This window comes from Tarenaya hassleriana, unplaced genomic scaffold (assembly GCF_000463585.1).
Source record: "Tarenaya hassleriana unplaced genomic scaffold, ASM46358v1 Cleome4, whole genome shotgun sequence".
NCBI lineage: Eukaryota > Viridiplantae > Streptophyta > Magnoliopsida > Brassicales > Cleomaceae > Tarenaya > Tarenaya hassleriana.
This window is the reverse complement of record NW_010966881.1, coordinates 6,459,511-6,477,432: the sequence shown is the minus strand read 5'-3', so window position 1 is coordinate 6,477,432 and position 17,922 is coordinate 6,459,511. Positions and strand designations below refer to the sequence as shown.

Genomic DNA, 17,922 nt, shown 5'->3' with positions numbered 1-17,922 from the left:
GGTGGAAAGAGAGAAATAGTTTGGTCTTTGGAGCTATGCCTTTATACTGATACAAGAGAGAGAGAGAGAGAGAGAGAGAGAGAGAGAGAGAGAGAGAGAGAGAGAGAGAGAGAGAGAGAGTTTTATTTATCAGGTAGTAAAAACAGGTCAAATGAGAATAATTAAGTCAAAGTATGTGAGTAATGATCATTTATTTATAAAATAGTACGTATAAGTGCACAGTTGGAGACAAATTAAATCAACTCAACTACTATATCCACCTACATACATACATACATACATACATACATACATACATACATACATACATACATACATACATACATACATACATACATACATACATACATACATACATACATACATACATACATACATACATACATACATACATACATACATACATACATACATACATACATACATACATACATACATCGCATTTTCATTTGGACTTAAACCACTTGTTAGACATATCATGGCATGGCATGGCATGAGGTGCAGAGGGTACATACATAATGTCACTGCTTTTCGGAGATTGGCTCTCATCCCAATCAAAGTTTCCTATCATAAAAAAGCCTTTCCGAAGGATTTAGGGTTTAATAAATAAAATAATTAATTACTTAAAACAAAATTGGTATTTATTACAATTAAATAAAGAAATATCCATCACAACTCTAATGCTTCGATTCTGAAGCTCTTACCCATGATATGACTCTAGACAAAATTTAAGCAATAAAATTTACTGAGATGTCGGAGTACAATGAATTTTACCTAACACACACACACATATACATACATTCAAAGGATATTGGTCATAAAAAGTTATTGTAAATAATAAAGCTAAAATAAATTAATCGTCTCAAATACATTATACTACATGTATATATATATATATATATTCCCTCTCGAATCTTTTGCTCGATAGATGTCACATTTCTAGTAACTCTTGCAATGAGAGTGACTCTTTTATTGGATATATATATATATTAGTATAGGAATCATTTTAACAAATGTAAGCAAGTGAAAAAGCTTGAGAGAAAATAAAATGTGATATATTTAGATTGTTACCAATTCTACAAAAACTCAATACGATAAACAAGATTCTAGAAAATTCTCTTTGAAAATTTGTATGAATTTTAAAAATCGAAATATTTGATATCAAAGTTCGATTAAAAAAAAGAAAAAAAAGGGTTGAAAAGGAGGGAGCAATTGCATTGGTGTGCGAATCAGTGGTCGGCTTTCCATAAAAATGGTAGCCCATGGAATGTCCATATCCCCACCGCAGATCCTCATGCCTCCTCTCTGTTCCTTTATACATACATACACACACACATATATATATATTATGATTTTCTCTGTTCACAAAATTTAATTTCATATATTTTTTATTATTCAATATATAATCCATTTATAACGTCGATTCCTATTGACTTTGATTAGGACTAATTAGGTCGTGATGAACATGATTGGGGTTTAATTCTGAGAAAGTGTTGGTTTTTTAGGACTCGATTCTCAATGGACCGACACAATTATCTGGGAGCTGTATGCAATAAATGATTTTTTACATGTTTTTGCAATGTTATATTAATTTTTATCAAATCAAATGATCAGACTTAACATGTATGAATTCATGTTCACATGACTTTACTTTTGATTACTTTATTTGCACATTTATCATGTGGTGTTAGGCTCGTATTCATTAGGGCTCGGCTGCATCTATCCGACGCAGTGTAATACTTTTAACTGTAAAGGATGATTAATGACTCACAATCATTGTTACTGATGTTGTCTGCGTGTGTGTATATATACACACACATACGCGTGTGTGTGTGTATATGCATTAAATATTCACATGATATTTAGTTCGACCGGCCTGCGGTGTAACGTTATATCTACATCATGTGGCTTCGGGCCTGATCGTTACACTTACATTTATATATGGATGCATGAAAACGATGGTCTTGTATGCGTAAATTTAGTAACAAATTCACATTAAATTCTTGCATTATTAATTTATTAGATATAGATACCAAAAGCATGGAGGTAATCTATTATTTGAAACAAAAGAAAAAGTTGGATTTCACGTGGTATTTTTTTTTGTTAATAGTAAATATTATTATATATAAATGATGGTACAGAAGACATTATCGAATGGTAATACAGATATTATAAATATCACAATATAACAAATTAAAATAGTACATCAAAGAAGAGTGAAAGTTAAATAATAAGTTATGGGTGCAGTTAAATAATTTCACGTGGTATTGTCATGTAATTAGGGTTTGTTTACTGCACAGATAATTCATTTCACAACCACAACAATATTAGACAATAGCGTAGTCACTTGAGATCCCTTTCTCTCTTTTTCAATTCCTTTGAAGCTAATTTTCTCTAAGAGTGGGAATTGATGTTAAAATATATAAATTTTTTAAAAAAAATCACTTATTTTCGCATTAACACGATTGTCATGTCACTGACCATTCGCTTTTAAGATGACATGGACTATAATAGAAACGAGGAAAAAAAACATAAAGGATAATAAAGGCAAAGGGTATATCTATACACGCACACGGTATAACTATAACTGAAAAAAGGATTGTATGAAAAATTAGTATATGGTTTGATCTTTTTTTTTTTACAAGCAAAGGATACGGTCTAAGTTGTAAGATAAGAAAAAGAAATTAAATAAAGGAAATTATATAATTATATGATTATCTGAAATAATATTGGACTAATAAATTTATATTTGAGACAAATTCAATGACAAAAGACTATTTGAAATAATACTTTTCATGTCCTAAGTTTTTCTTCAAGGGCCGGGGCCCTCATAAGGTACACCCTTGTGATCCTTTTCGTGGTTGTCACTTGTCATACATAGTAGACATACATACACATATGTATATTCCTATGTATGTATAGAGAGAGAGAGAGAGAGACTTAAAATCATGGCTCTAGAGCCATCTCTGCGTGGTTTAGGGTTTGTTGATGTTCTTGTTTCTGGATGTGACATTTATGTTATAAATTTCAAATATATACATTTGGATCTTTCATTATAATTTTTTTTTATAATTTTATTTATGAGCGTATTCGATATTTATTAGGTCTCGTCTGAATTTGTCCTTTTGAGTACATGACTAAAACACACATCACCAATGGAAGGAAATTAAAACACACACACACACACACATCTATATTCATATATAGGTAGAGAGGAGAAATAAGTGGTGGTGCTATTTATAATTTATCTTTCAGTCAAACTATAGGGTTCACCCAAATGTATATCGCCTTAGTTATTATTACGCTTATACACATATACACAGACACATATATGCGGCTGCCAATAATCTCATAATTTGTTATCATACAAAAGATTGGAGCGTCTTATATATATATATATATATATATATATATATAATTTATTGATATCTCTAAAAATCAAAGGTATAAGTTGAGACAAATCCCACTTTTTTTCTCTTTGCTTTAAAGCAAAAGGATGAATATTTAATTAAAGGAAGAGAAAAATGAGTGCCACATTCAAATATAGCTTTAGACCACTTTTTGGTTTTGACATACAAGAAAATTAGTGATATATATATAATATTCCAAATGGAAAGGAACTATATTTAGGTTATGTAATTAGACTAAGATTTACCTCCTAAACTCAACCACCCCGAAAATTTACTTTTTCATTATGTTTATACTTAGTAAGTATACAAAATAATAATATTTATGACCTTCCAACTTGTTAGATTCGGTTCATTTTAGAACTCACTTTGTCAGTCAGAGAACAGGTTTAATATTTTCTTGTTTAGATTCGGAATTTTGGTATAATCACAACACTCCAAAATCTAGATACTCGATACAAAAAAAAATAAATAAATCATCCTATAAGAAATGTAACGTTGTTATGACGACTCAGGGTTCAGTACGCCTTAATTGCAATGAATTTTTTTCCCCACTAATTGCAATGAATTTTATAAAATATTTTTTTTATGGACCGACATGATACTTATCTTGGGTAGCTGGGGAACAAACAGGAGATCGTATAAGTGAAACATGCAAGCATTTTTGCAGCAATTCAGGACACACACACACACACACATATTATATAGTTTCATGATTTCTCCTCTGTACATAAGGTCAATTAATTAATGAACTAATCATAGATCATGCCCAAAAATTAGTTCTTCAATAGCCTCTCGTTGATCGATATAAATTATTACAATTTACATGTGTGTGTATATATAAATACACCCACGTATATATAATATACGTGAGGTGTGTGCACACATGGAGAGTGAAGATGCGGAAAACGAATGACAAAAGAAAATAAACAAGGAAGAGAAGGTGTAATAAAAGAGATGTCCGGAGTTGACCAGAATCACGAGGTCGGAAAAACATTGGGGGTTTAGGGTTTCAAGACAGCACGCCCGCCCCCACTCTCTCTCTCTCTCTCTCTCTCTCTCTCTCTCTCTCTCTCTCTCTCTCTCTCTCTCTCTCTCTCTCTCTCTCTCGTGTTTTGTTTCTTCAAATATTTGTTGTTTTCCCCCAAAATTTTTTATTATTAAAATTTTTCCCCAATGTTTTCGTCTGAATTCGGAGCTTCATGCCACCGCAAACCCTTTTGCCATTTACTTCTTTTACAAGTGAAATAAGAGATGATCATATATATATATAAAAAATCCTTGTATTTTAGATGAAAATCAAATCCTAATCAAAATATAACAGCTAATGTTAAAAGCATGTTAGGACATATGGCTTTGCATTTGTCTCTTTCCGTGGTTACCTATGATTATAATAATCAAATAAAATTGTTTCACGCAAACGAATTTATTCAATATTCATTCAAAACAGGGAATATCGCGATGAAAAAAAAAAGGAATCAGCCGAGGTCGCATATGTCATCTAATCCTATACTTTGTTGTATAATTACAATAACATAGTGTTAAGGATTAAAAATAATTCCTTATTTAGTTCATATAGATAATGCTACAACTACCAAGACATGATAAAGCAGTAAATCATCAAAGAGAAGAAAAAAAACATTTTAGCTTTGCATGTAATAATAACCATTATAATCCTCCTTTTGAGAAACATGTTGGCACCAAAACCCAAAACCCAATCTAATAGCATTAGTTATACATGTTGCCCTCTATGCCCTTCAGGGGAGAATATCACCAAAGGCATATAGGATAAAATAGGAGTGACACATCACAGAACGGAACATAACTGTACACGAATGACTAGTTGACAGACAGCTAATGATCAAGATTCAAGCACCGCGTTTTTACTTGAGGGCTTTTGTCAAAACTGACATTGTGTGGTTTGATCGAAGAAGAAGACTTACTAGTCACTTCTGTTTCTCCTCTGTCGGTTGGGAAGCAGTGTCTCCATTGCTCCTGGGCTTAACCGGAGCGACTTTGGCCGGTGTTGAGCGTTCGGACTGGGAGGAACGTATCAAAACCTGCATAAGGAGAGTGACGACTCCCAACCCGATTCCCGATATGGCGATACCTTTCCACGAGGAGAAGAGTTTCGACCATTGTAGGAACTTCAATGCTCCGAACGTTAGCATGCATGCCCATGATGAAACCACCTGGGGAGGGAGATCAAAGAGGTTTTCTCCATGAGTTTTTACGGTGGATCAAAAGAGTAGTATACCCAAGATGGGGCAGTGTTGAAAAGGCAAAGCTTCACCATGAGAGACTTTATTGGCCGGCCAATGTTCTGTTCTTCCTGATCACTGAAGGTGTCTTCGGCATTGTGTTTGTCCAACAATGCATCCTACAGTGTAGTAAAAACCACCATGGTTACTAAGCCGAGCAAAAAATTACGCCCGGCAGACATAATTATGCAAAATTTTCTCAGGTTTTCCTCTATCTGATCCCTCAGATTTGAGGAATTATCGACCATGCTTGGCAATAATCAGTCAAACACAGTTCTTACCTTTGCCACAAATTGGTCCCTGCACCATTGCGCAACAGCATCATCCGGTTCGGGCAAGTCTTTCATCAAATGCCGTTTGATGTGAACATGCACCTGAGAAGAAGCAGAAGTTTCTTAGTCCATTGTTTTAACTAGAAATCCATTCAAACACAGCAAACAACGAGAGACAGAAAATTCGCAATGACACACTCGACACTATTCATGCACAGATGAATCCAGTAACGTTTCACATATTACACGATTTAAAGTAGAAAATCACACTCAAACCAGCTACTAGCAAATAATGATGGGTGACTTCCATAACTCCTCTTGGAGCTTACTCAAAACTAATCACAGTTTTCTCACTTACCACCGAAGATTGTCCTTTGAAAAGCCTGAGCATCGTAGGCAGGGGAGAACTTTTAGGAATAGTCACTGTCATATCATAAATGGCTGGCACAAACGGCCGCATATTACTAACAGCTGACACAAAACCCTGAAAACAATAAAACCAAATCTGAATTAGGGCAGCCAAAAAAAAATTTATAAGAGACCAGGATGGATAATTTAGAAGCATAGGCATAATACAGAATCCAGCTTAAAAAGCCCAAATCAACCATATTGCAAAAAGGTCACAGGTGAAAGCAATGGTTAGTGATACCGAGTTAACACAGGAATGAGGCAAAAATAAATAAGAAACGTTACTTTGGTACGAGGAATCAACACATTTCGCGGGATAGGCAACCCACTGGAGGCTGCATACTCTTGGGCTGCTTTAAGTTTAGCCTGAGTGAAGCGAGTTCCCTCCACAAAAAGCGCCAACCAGAAAGGCTGAGGGAAGTCGTACAATCGCTGAAGGCCTGACTGTAAATTTATACAAATACATAGTTCATGAGTATGGAAATAAGATTCTACAATTTCGGGATGCTAACCTCAAAAATATGAGATAAATGCACATACTTTGCAAGCATTTTCTGTAGGAGCAAAATAAACAGATCATTGCAGAATCACTCAAGATATTGTATAAACTTTAACCCGTACCTTTAATGTATTTTCATCCTTGGCCCAGTTTCTTTCCAGAAACAGATACTCCGAGAACCACATTGACCAGCCTATGACCTGCATGTGTGAGAAAATCCTCAGTTAATGAAAGCTCTAGAGCATGCAAACAAATCTAACTAGAGCAAATAACTAAGACAGGAGAGACAAAACTTTCACAACGATATCAAGAGATGTATTAACCAACACATCCCAGAAATTAAAAAAAATGAAAATCAGATTAGTTCACCAACCCAATCTCATAATGTTACTTTCTTGGGGTTCATATTGATACAGTGACTTTAAAAGAGCACACCATTTAGCTGATAAATGGGTATGATAGTTATCCAGTACACATACCGGAAGCAATTTGGATGATTTCTTCATCACAGCTAATGCGCTTCCAAGACAACCCGCGCGCTGTATTCGGACAGAAACAGGAAATAGCCAATTAGTACATGAATATAGCTTAATATGAAACCTAGAAGACGTATATCAGGATTCAGGATGTAACTTTCTGTTTGATCTCAGCACTGATTCGTTTGATTCTTCAAACATTTCACATAAGATAATATATTTCCTAAGAAGGCAACAGCAGAAGACGAGTGGCATGGTTTCCGTCCATAGGACATGCTACACACTCAGTTACCAGGAAATTGCAGCTGATATCTTCTTCTGGAAGTAAAAAATTGCACAAGACGGTCCACAGTTGTCTAAAGTGTAGTTAATGAAAAATACAGTCAAAACATAAAGCTTAAACTATGCACCTGAGCCAAAACCCATCCGACAAGCCAATCAATATCGCTTCTGTGATTACAGATGACGAGAGCGTGCTCCCTTCCTGGAAAATATCAGAAACTAGAACACTGAAGGAAGCATACATTTTTTCTCGAAGACAGGATATATGTTTACAGAATATAAGAGTAGAGGAGGTTAAGCAGTCCCATTCACCAATAAGCACGGACTTACCCATTTGATGGAAGGTCTCCCTATCTGTAAACACTCTGATCTGAAGCAAACAAATTAAACCCATCAGGGAAACCTATAGACTTAACAATATGAATATAATATACATATGTGTGCGTGTGTCGAGCAAAAGGTCAGTTATCAGCACATAGCCTCATTCAGGAAGCTACCCAATACTAATGCAGGCTCGGGTTCGTCTCCTAACCATTAGATTGATTTTTTTCAAAACCAAACAGGAATTGTCAGAGGATTGAGGATACCTTCACTCCTGCCCACCAATCTATGATCCATACAAGTTCCAACCACAAGGTTTCAGCAACCACCCGGTTGATTTTTCTGTATGTGTTCTTAGACAAAGGTCGAACGAGCACATAGCAAACTGCCTGAAACATGATATTGAAAATGTCAAAAAAGAATGAAGCGTCTAAAGTTTCAGAAAACGACATTCACTCTCTCAAAAGATGCCAAAAGCTTCTTCCTCAAACCCGAATCCTGAACAGATTCGACAGCGATTAAGACATACAACTCCAACAATACAACAAAACTGCATGATGCCGAAATGTCAAACGGAAATTAGATACCGCTAATCCAAACTGCATGAAGCTTGAAGGATGCATTTTGATCTCATGAAACTAATTCAGATACGCTCCACATAACATAAAATCAAAAGATCAAGCATACGCCCCTTGTGACGGATCGCATAAGAATCAGCATGTACAGAAGTCCCATCATTCAAACAGAAAAGTCCGAGCAACCCATTCGCCAGACGCAAACCCTAGAACTAGAAGCCCGTGAATCAACGAGGACCAGAAACAACAACAAAGAGTTCAATGCGAACAACACCAACTGAACCCATGAAATCCCAGACGAGAACACCAAAGACCGATCAACAATAGATTCTCCAGAAGCTTCGAATCAGAAACCCACCTGAACGAGATTAACGGCGAGGCCAGAGACGAAGAATAGAACGCCCAAAGGCACGATGACAGCTGCAGCAATCGCCATGAAAATAGCTCCAACAACAGCTGATGGTTAAACGCACAGTGGGCAGAAGAAGACCCACCACCGAGATTTACACAGATCTGCAGAAACAACGGCGAAATCCCCCCAGATTCGGAGAGCAGATGAGAGGCAACTTGCAGATTGAATGGAGGGGGAAAAAAATAAATAGCCCAAGCAAGAAGAAATTGCAAATCAAGTAGTGTAATGGGAGGAAGAAAGAAACAAGAAACGATTAACTTTCAGCAGGGAACTATACTGGTCGATTGATTGATATATATGCGTGCGAGGAGATAATTACGAGGACGAACTAGCTTCAAAGAAGCACGGGTCAAGCGTTTTTCTTGTTTTTCAAAATAGCCCCTATTTTTCAATTAGTTTCACAAACACCCCATTGTTTTTGTAGATCAACCGAATAGATTCACCTTTTGTTCGACTCATACTATACGATCATTATACACACTGAATATGTTTAAGGAATATCATACATTAAAATCGCAAAACAAAAAAGGCTAATGTTCAGAAGTATATATACATATATTCCGGATGGTCGAGTGTAGGGGCGCTTACGTGCATAAATTAAAATACAGGGCCGCATTTGGAAATAAATGATGATAATGGGGCTGTCTAACAAAGTTTACAACCATAATGATGATAGGGAAGAGGGAGCGTTGGCTATCGAGGGATTTGATCGATCGGAGTTCACGTTTTATATTTATCTTTTAATTATAACGACCTCTCTAAATTCGCCAATGTTTTACATACATACATCCATACTACAATGGCATTATTATATATATATATATATATATATGTATATAGTGCCCTTGTAGATATATAAGATATTATACAAGGTTGAGATTATATTAGTTATAGTAGGTTAACCATATCTAACATAAACAAAAAGAAGTGGGTGATCCTCATGTTATATATCGCATGAGCTAGTGTCGCTTTATCCTCCTACGTTTTTTTTTTCACGTAATATTATTTAATAAAATCCCGAAATACAGTTTTATATATTAAAGAAACCACCTTATACCCAAAAAAAAAAAAAAATCGGAAAGAGCTTAAAACAAAAGGTGAAATATTTATCGCAGCGTGATATTTCAAATAAACTCATGGATTCGATGAGGCCCATCAAATATAATGGGCCCATGGGCCTATAGTTCGTTGAATCGCTCTAAGCCCGGCCCGTTATTTGAGCGGACGAAGTTAGTACATATCCCAATCCATTCTAAAATTTTGTGAATTTATATTTAAAAAAAGAAAGAAAGTGAATAGAATATATATATATATATTGCCACAAGTAATGGTGGTGAATGACAAGAAAGTGTAATCAACTTGCTGGGAATCAATCATATAAGAAAGTGAATAGAATAAGAAGAAACAATGAATCTGCTTCACCCTATTTTTATTAATTACATATTAATAAAAATAGAATTAAAGAAAAGCTTATAAAGAAGAGAAGAAAATCACTCACGGAAAAAAAAAAGCACCGAAAGTCGAAAGGAAAGTATATATACATCAACTATTTTTTTTTTCCAACTCCTTTTGCCCCTTTCTGTATTTAATTTTCAACAAAACATTAACCGAAACAGGACAAACGTACGTACACGTCATTAGAAAAATAAAACAATATTGTATTAATACTTTTTTATTTTAATATTTTCCGAGTTGTAACTTGTAATTTGGATAAATTACAATATTGATGATTCGGTAGCCCACCACTTATCGTCTATGTTTTTCTATCAATTTTTTAAAATATATTAAATTAATTAAAACCTTTTTTTTCAAATACTTTAAAGCTTGGCAAAATTATTTCCTATTCAATTTTTTTATATAAAATTTCTATCCATTCAATTCTGATCAATTAGTCTTTAATTTTAAAAATATTTATTTAAATCGTTTTTATATTATACTCTAATTTAATTATTTTCATTTAAATTTCTATTAATAACTAAACTTTTAATTTAATTCAAATATAATTTTATTTTATTTTATTCGATTCAATGTAAAGTAGAAAAATGAGCCTTGTAATATCTATGAGGAATATCTCAATTAATTAAAGACAAGTGGTGCACTCTTATTATTATTTCCTTTTATATTAACTATTGAACTAAAGTGACACGTCAGAGGGAGGCCAAAGATAATGCTCCTGTCCGAGAGCACAACCACGTGAGCTCGATCACTATAAATTAGGCTTGTCCAAAGCAGACGAAACGTTTATTTTATTTTTTTTTATAAATTATAATTATGTGACCTTCTAATATCAATCCACGAACCATGTCGTCCATAATTATAAAAGCTGAACTTGCATATTCCGATGCATTTTAAAGATTGATATCAATGAAATCTTGTTTTATTTTTAATCCCAGTTAGGTTCATAAATTAATAAATCAAGGCAGAATCTCATTGATTTTTAATTAACACGAAATACATCATACATGTAATGTAATTATAATCTGCAAGAATACCAAGACATAAATGGGGAGAAAAAGATTATATAAATTTCGATTTTCCGGGATATCCATAAGAAATTATATTAATAATAGTAACAATGATAATCATAAAGACAATGATTATGGAAGAAACCTAAAAATATGAAAAATCGGAAGGAAAAAAAAAACCCAGAAGGTTTCTTCTCCTTCCATGTTTCTTCCCATAAATCCTTTTTTTTCCCTGTGAAATTAATTGCCAGAAATAAAGAACCTTCAAAAACCATATATAGCTTCTTCTTCTTCCTCTTCTTCTTCTTTGTTAATGTCGTTACCAACATTTTCCTGTCGGAAAAAGTTAGCTACCAGAGAGAGAGAGAGAGACCATCTTTGTTAATGTCGGCCTCTCAGTTCTGCTGAGCCACGAGCTGATCGAGCTGCAACTGCTCAATCCAAGCTCCCAACACAGCCCGATCCATCGGCTCAACCGCCATGTTCATGTCGTCATCGTCCTTGTTCTCTGCAGCTGGACCAGGAACTTGAACTGACGACGACGATGCCTTCTCCTTCATGTCGGTCGGAGACTCCTTAACCAGTGACTGAACCCACGACAAGTCAGGCTCGTCCCCATTCCCGAGCTCGAACGAGGAAGATCGCCTTAGCTTCCCAAACTCCTCTGAGCTCACTGTCCAATCGGGTTTCCCGTTCGAAGACCCAAGATTGGACCAGGGCGAGTTCACTGGTGATCCGACAATGGCGCTTGAGTTTGTCCTCAGTTCCCTGGAACTGAGACTCCGGAACTGGTGTTGTTGCTGCTGCTGCTTCTCGAGCTGGGCCAACATCGAAACCCTAGAGCTCAAGGGCGAGATTGGTTCCACCGAGTTGCGGGGAGACATTCTTCCCCCGGCGAAGGATGTCTGTAATAACGAGTGATCGATGTTCTTAGGCGAGAAGTTTGTATTGATCGGAGACAGCATGTTTTGCTGTTGAAACTGCTTAAAGACAGCAGATTTATGTGTCGGGGAAAAAACCGCAGATGCCAATGCTGCTGGATCGGTAAACCGAGGAGACGAAGAGCTTTCCGCCGAGAAAAGATCGTCAAGATTTGATGGGTTCATGGACTTCATCCGACCAGAACGACTGAGAGAATTGGAACTCAGCCCGGAAAACTCGTTCATGAGTTGCTGCCGATCATAGTCTGGTAACATGTTGAAGTCTTCTGCCGGGATATCTCTGGCATTGAGAGAAGACCTTAGCCTGCTCGACTGGAGATTGCTTCCAGGGAGATGCAAGGCTGGGACATTAGGTTGCGGCCACGCCATGTTCGAGTGAGACATACCATTGCCGGCTCCAGACGGGGACATCGGAGGAGGAGTGAACGGCGAAGGAGACATGACAGAAACAGATGAAGGAGAACCTGGAAGAAGACTCATAGCCGCAGCAAAATCAGAACTCGAACGAGGCGATGGAATTGCTGAACCTGTCGACACATACAAAGGGCGGAGTTCCTCTGGTGTATGCGCGAAGAAACAAACACGTCTGCCACAGCCGGTTCCGTCCTTACAGAGACGAGTCCGGTACTGAGCCGGGTGGAGCCAGCACTCAAACACACCATGAGCGTATTCGCACATGTCTCCCCGCCTACAAGCCCCTTTCCTAAAATCGGGGCACGGAACACAGCTGTAATGGAACTTCCTCGGGTCCCTTCTCCTCGCGTTTTCCCCCGGATGAACAAACGGACACTCGGTCCAGTCATGGGAATATGCCCGTGAGCAAGGGCGAACCTTGAAGGAATACATACGGAACTCGTCAGTGGAGTATATGCTGTTCTTGATATCGGGAAGAGAAGGGTCAACAGGGTACTCTCTCTTCGCTTCAGGTGACTTGAACTTCAATGGAGAATCCGGCGGCGACCCGTCAGGAGAATGAGGTAGACCGGTAACCACGCGTAGATTCCGGTCAGCGGCCATTGAACCATCAGCCGAGAGGAGCTCCTGAAGTATGAGTTTCATACCCTCGAGCTTTGGAGGAACCATAACAACATCAACAGCTCGTCGGCCATCGGCGTCTGGCAAGTTAGGATCAGCACCAGCTGCAAGAAGCAGTTTCACCACTTCACCGGCATTTACCGCTCCTCCAGAAGCAGCAGAATGGAGGGCAGTGGTCTTATAGTTCCCGCAAGTGCGGTTCACATCAGCATCAGAGAAAGAGATTATCAGTTTAATCACATCTATACTTCCATATGTAGCAGCGACCATCAAAGGGGTCCTTTGGTCGTTAACCATACTCCTCGACCCTTTCTGCCTGCCATACCAGAGACCTACCTCGTCTACGCACGAAGGGTCTCTCACTAAAGACAGCCTGAAACCTTCGACATCGTTGTTGGCCGCCAGTTCGAGCAAGCTGGCGAAAGTGTCTTCCGTCTCAACAGTCAAGTGATTCATGTCTGTGTAGGGAGCAAGAACGTTATCCCCTATGAAATCAAGCGTTGAAGATCTTGATGACAGGATCAGGTTTAACCGGTCTGATCCACAGCACATGCTTCCATCTGCAGAATAGAATTCTGAAATCGTCATCAAAAGGCTCATCCAAATCGCATCAGGAAAGGCAATCAAAGTACAAACACAAAGCGAAAGCCGGAACAAGAGAATCAAACAAAGCCCGACCCTTTCTCCGGAAATTCTCCAGTAACCAGACGAAACATAGATGAGTAACATCCACAGTGGTCACTAGATGTTTTATCAGTTCACGTCATTATCGGACAAGGGGTCTTGTCCTGAACATGACCATGTCTGAAAATTTCCCTAATCCACCATTTTTTCCCAAGTAAGTCAAACAAATCATAAGAGAAAAATCGACCATGATGGTTCATCAGAACGCATACAGGTTTACTTCTAAATATAGGATAGGGAACGGCGAGGCGGAACGATCAGAAGAAACCGATCAGATCCCCAAGAAAATCTAAATCAGATTACCACATGACAAAAGTCAAAAGACAACCAGAAATAGGCAGATATAAGGAGAAGACATGAAAAGACCTCCTTGCATGTGATCACGGTCGTTTCATCAAACATACACATGGATTACAACGACACACAGATGGAGAGAGAGTGAGAATCGGACAGAAAAAGCGAGCAGACACGGGCGATCAAAACAAGGCACGACCATCAAACATCGGTTCTACATGCCATATCAGGCAGCAAGAGACCTCCGATGACATCGAATCTCACCTTGTGTTCCCCTTAGCCAGATAAGAGTGCCTGAGAGAAAACCAGTTTCGCAGAAACTGCAGCGAAGAAGGAGATCAGTTTTCAGACAGATCTAGTGGAGAAGTGTGTTTCGAGCGAGTGAGAAAAAGGAGGAAACTTTCTCGAGAAAATCTGAGAGAGAAACAAAGAAAGAAAAATCCTTTAGGCCTAGGCCTCAGAGAGAGGAAATGGCGAGAGCTTGTTCTCCTTCCATCTCCCAATGTCCAAGCTCTACTTTCATTAGAAAAGTACAACACCAAAAAGAAATTAATTTTTTTTAAAAACAATATCTTCGTGAAATTAATATTTTAGATATTCTTTTTCATGCAAAATAAATAGAAGCAGATATTAAAATTTTAAAGAAAAAAAAAAGACCAGCGCTGAGTGAGGTTTCTTGCCCCTAGTCTTCGTAAAATTACGGTCCGGTGTTCATCCCTCCCCCCAATCATCTACTTCCACGTAATCAACAGAACGGATGGATAGTAAATTTAACTGCTGAGCTGTCACGCTACAATTGGTTAAATAGGGACGTGAATGGACATGTCATCGTCACATAAACCTTGTACCTGGGGTTAATTCACAAGAAAGTCCACCCAATTCACCTTCGCGGGAGCTAGGATCAGCTGCATCAAGGACACACTGGTTAACCACACGTGGCAAGATGACGTGGCACAACACGATTGGACTTACTATCCCTTCACTCTTTCACAGGCGTCTTTTAGACTCTCCGGTTACTTCCTCAGCAACCGATATTTCCAAAATGCCCTGAGAAATTTTTTAAAAGTCGATTTTGCCCTTCACAGTATCGATTCGTAAAGAGACACGTGTATGCATCTGAGCAAGCTTTTTGCTCGACGCGCGATGTGACGGGGTTTACCGGTGAAAAGGTAGACAAAACGGAACGGTTAGGTGGACGAAGTGGAACGGGAAGAGCCGGTAACCTGAAAACGGGCGTGCGCGAAGCAGATTATTAAATCGGATTTAAGAAAGGAATTGGCGTCCACCAAGCGTACGGGAGCGGACGTGAGACATCAACTTAATTCCAATTAATTGTGGAGTCAAATCATAACCAAAAAAATAAAATAAATGTGGACCATAGTGCAGAAAACAAAAGAAAAAGAAAATAATGGCAGAGAAAATTCCAACCAAGAATTTCCAATAACGCAAAAAGTTGAAAATAGGAAAAAAAGGGATAAATTACCAAAAACAGTGTGTAATCTTATCTATGCTCAGTATTTATACCATAAAAAAATTTTAATTTCCTTCATAAAATTTAATTTTCATAAATTACAATAATTATTCATTTCTATTTGTCAATTCTATTTGTATTTCCAATACATATATATATATTAGTTTTTTTCTCTTTACCATTATGATTTTCGTTAGAACTAAATAGATAAATTATATAATATTTTATTTACGATTAAATAAATAAATTTCTTTTCAATTTAGAACAAAAAATAAATCTTTTATGGTATTATCATCTCGTGTAAATTCGGAGTGTATTTTCATTTATTCCAATAATATTATAATTAAATAATATATTGTATACTTAAAGATTTTTGCGAAAGTGAGAAACGGACAGCCGCCCGGGTTGACCGAGACAGAGAAGGCGACAAGGCAATATTTGGGTACTAAATTAATTTGCAAACCGTATAACCAAAATTTAATATGATGTATGATATATAATGTAATATATATATATATATGCATGTATGTATGTATGCATGCTCGTCCAGACATTAATCGCACATCAAAACAATAAGAATCACATATTAATTAATTGCAGTACCATGATACACCTTAAACGAGATTGACAAGATTAAAACTATAAGGAAACAAAAGTAGCACCATAATTACATATTATTATATTTTGTACATTTCGTGCGTGTATATATACACTTTCATATATTCATATATGGCCCATGATTTTGGATTTGACAAAGCTCCGTTTGATTTCAGCCGTTTTAGGATATTCATAAATTTCAATTATTATTTAAATTTTTACTAGTGATATCATTTAAAAACACAATTCGAAAATTCAGCAGGTGGGCCATAGAGATTACCGATATTATAAATCCATTATTTTAATTGATTGCTGATAGTTAATTATATTTGTAAGAATGTCACGTCCATTAAAAAAAATCATTGTTTTTTTTTATAATTCAGAATTAACCGGATTTTCAACCCGATTATATCTCATAAAGAATCGAAAAAATCTATGTGAATATTTTTTCTCACGTTTGAATTTGAATCGAGGGTAATAACATATTTTGCATATTTTAAAAAATCAATGTTATTTATTTCAAAACTAATAAATTAGTTTAGATTTTGAAAACACCATCAGCTTCTAATTTTTCAAAAATGGTTGGACCATTTAAATTATATTTACTGAAATTTGTGTCAATGTGTATATATGGGTGTGTGACTCCGCGTAACATCGTTGATATTTAAAAGAAAAACATGATGGCTAATCATATAAAATAATTGCACGAGTTTTCTGATGTACTTTGGAAGGAAAACATCGAAGAGCTTTAGTCCCCACTAATTATTGTTTGGTGCGAACTAATTTTTTTTTATACCCACTAATACATAAATCAATTTATGACATAAAAGTGTCTAAAATTTATGACATGAGAACCAATGATTTAAATATTACCTATGTATATTATTTATATGTATTTCGATTTTTTAAGATACGTTTATGATAGAGACACGTGCATGCATAACGCGTGAGAGACATGACGGACTTTAGACAAATATATTTATACGACCAGATATTTGAATCAATATATAATAGAATTTTAAAATCTACAAATGTCATACGGATATTATAATAACTCGTACCATTAAAATCACCCATTTGTTTGAATTTATTCGTATGCACGACAGAAAAAAAGGGGAAGGAGACAAGAAGGGCATTCATAATTTAATTAAAAAAAATCTAAAAATTTAAATTCCATGGATTATAATTCGATTTTTATAATGATTCGTTTGTCAAACGTAGGGACGAGACATGGAAGTTGCCAAATGAGAAGTTCCGTTGGTGTGATGTGTCTCGTTTTCAAGAGGTATGGTGATGTGGACATGATGAAGGATGGAGACGAACAAATTCTCGTATTGTTGAAAAATTAAATTTATAAATAATAATCTTATTTTTTAAATTATTTTTTTCTTGTGCATCTAATTTTGCATTTTAAGATAAGAAAGCATATGGTCCCCCACACATTTACACTCGCCACCAAGCTTCTTCGTATATTTGGCCCTGCGTGAGATAAATTCGAGATCCTTCATACGACTGAGAGAAT

General features: G+C 36.4%; 2 protein-coding genes across 2 annotated transcripts; both read right to left on the bottom strand.

The window, feature by feature from the left end:
• Positions 1–5,037: 5,037 nt before the first annotated feature.
• On the bottom strand, positions 5,038–9,207 carry LOC104824457 (1-acyl-sn-glycerol-3-phosphate acyltransferase 2). The gene is made up of 11 exons (XM_010556544.2): positions 8,860–9,207; positions 8,193–8,315; positions 7,936–7,975; positions 7,734–7,807; positions 7,327–7,386; positions 6,970–7,047; positions 6,634–6,792; positions 6,299–6,424; positions 5,950–6,042; positions 5,701–5,787; positions 5,038–5,599 (listed from the first exon to the last, which is right to left on the bottom strand). The coding sequence occupies exons 1-11, from the start codon at positions 8,935–8,937 to the stop codon at positions 5,354–5,356; spliced, it is 1,164 nt and encodes a 387-aa protein (XP_010554846.1). The 5' UTR covers positions 8,938–9,207; the 3' UTR covers positions 5,038–5,353.
• Positions 9,208–11,416: 2,209 nt separating this feature from the next.
• Positions 11,417–14,851, bottom strand: LOC104824455 (zinc finger CCCH domain-containing protein 30-like). Its single transcript, XM_010556543.1, has 2 exons — positions 14,597–14,851; positions 11,417–13,914 (listed from the first exon to the last, which is right to left on the bottom strand). Exon 2 carries the CDS (start codon positions 13,904–13,906, stop codon positions 11,774–11,776), a length of 2,133 nt encoding a protein of 710 aa, XP_010554845.1. The 5' UTR covers positions 13,907–13,914; positions 14,597–14,851; the 3' UTR covers positions 11,417–11,773.
• Between the last annotated feature and the right edge of the window lie 3,071 nt (positions 14,852–17,922).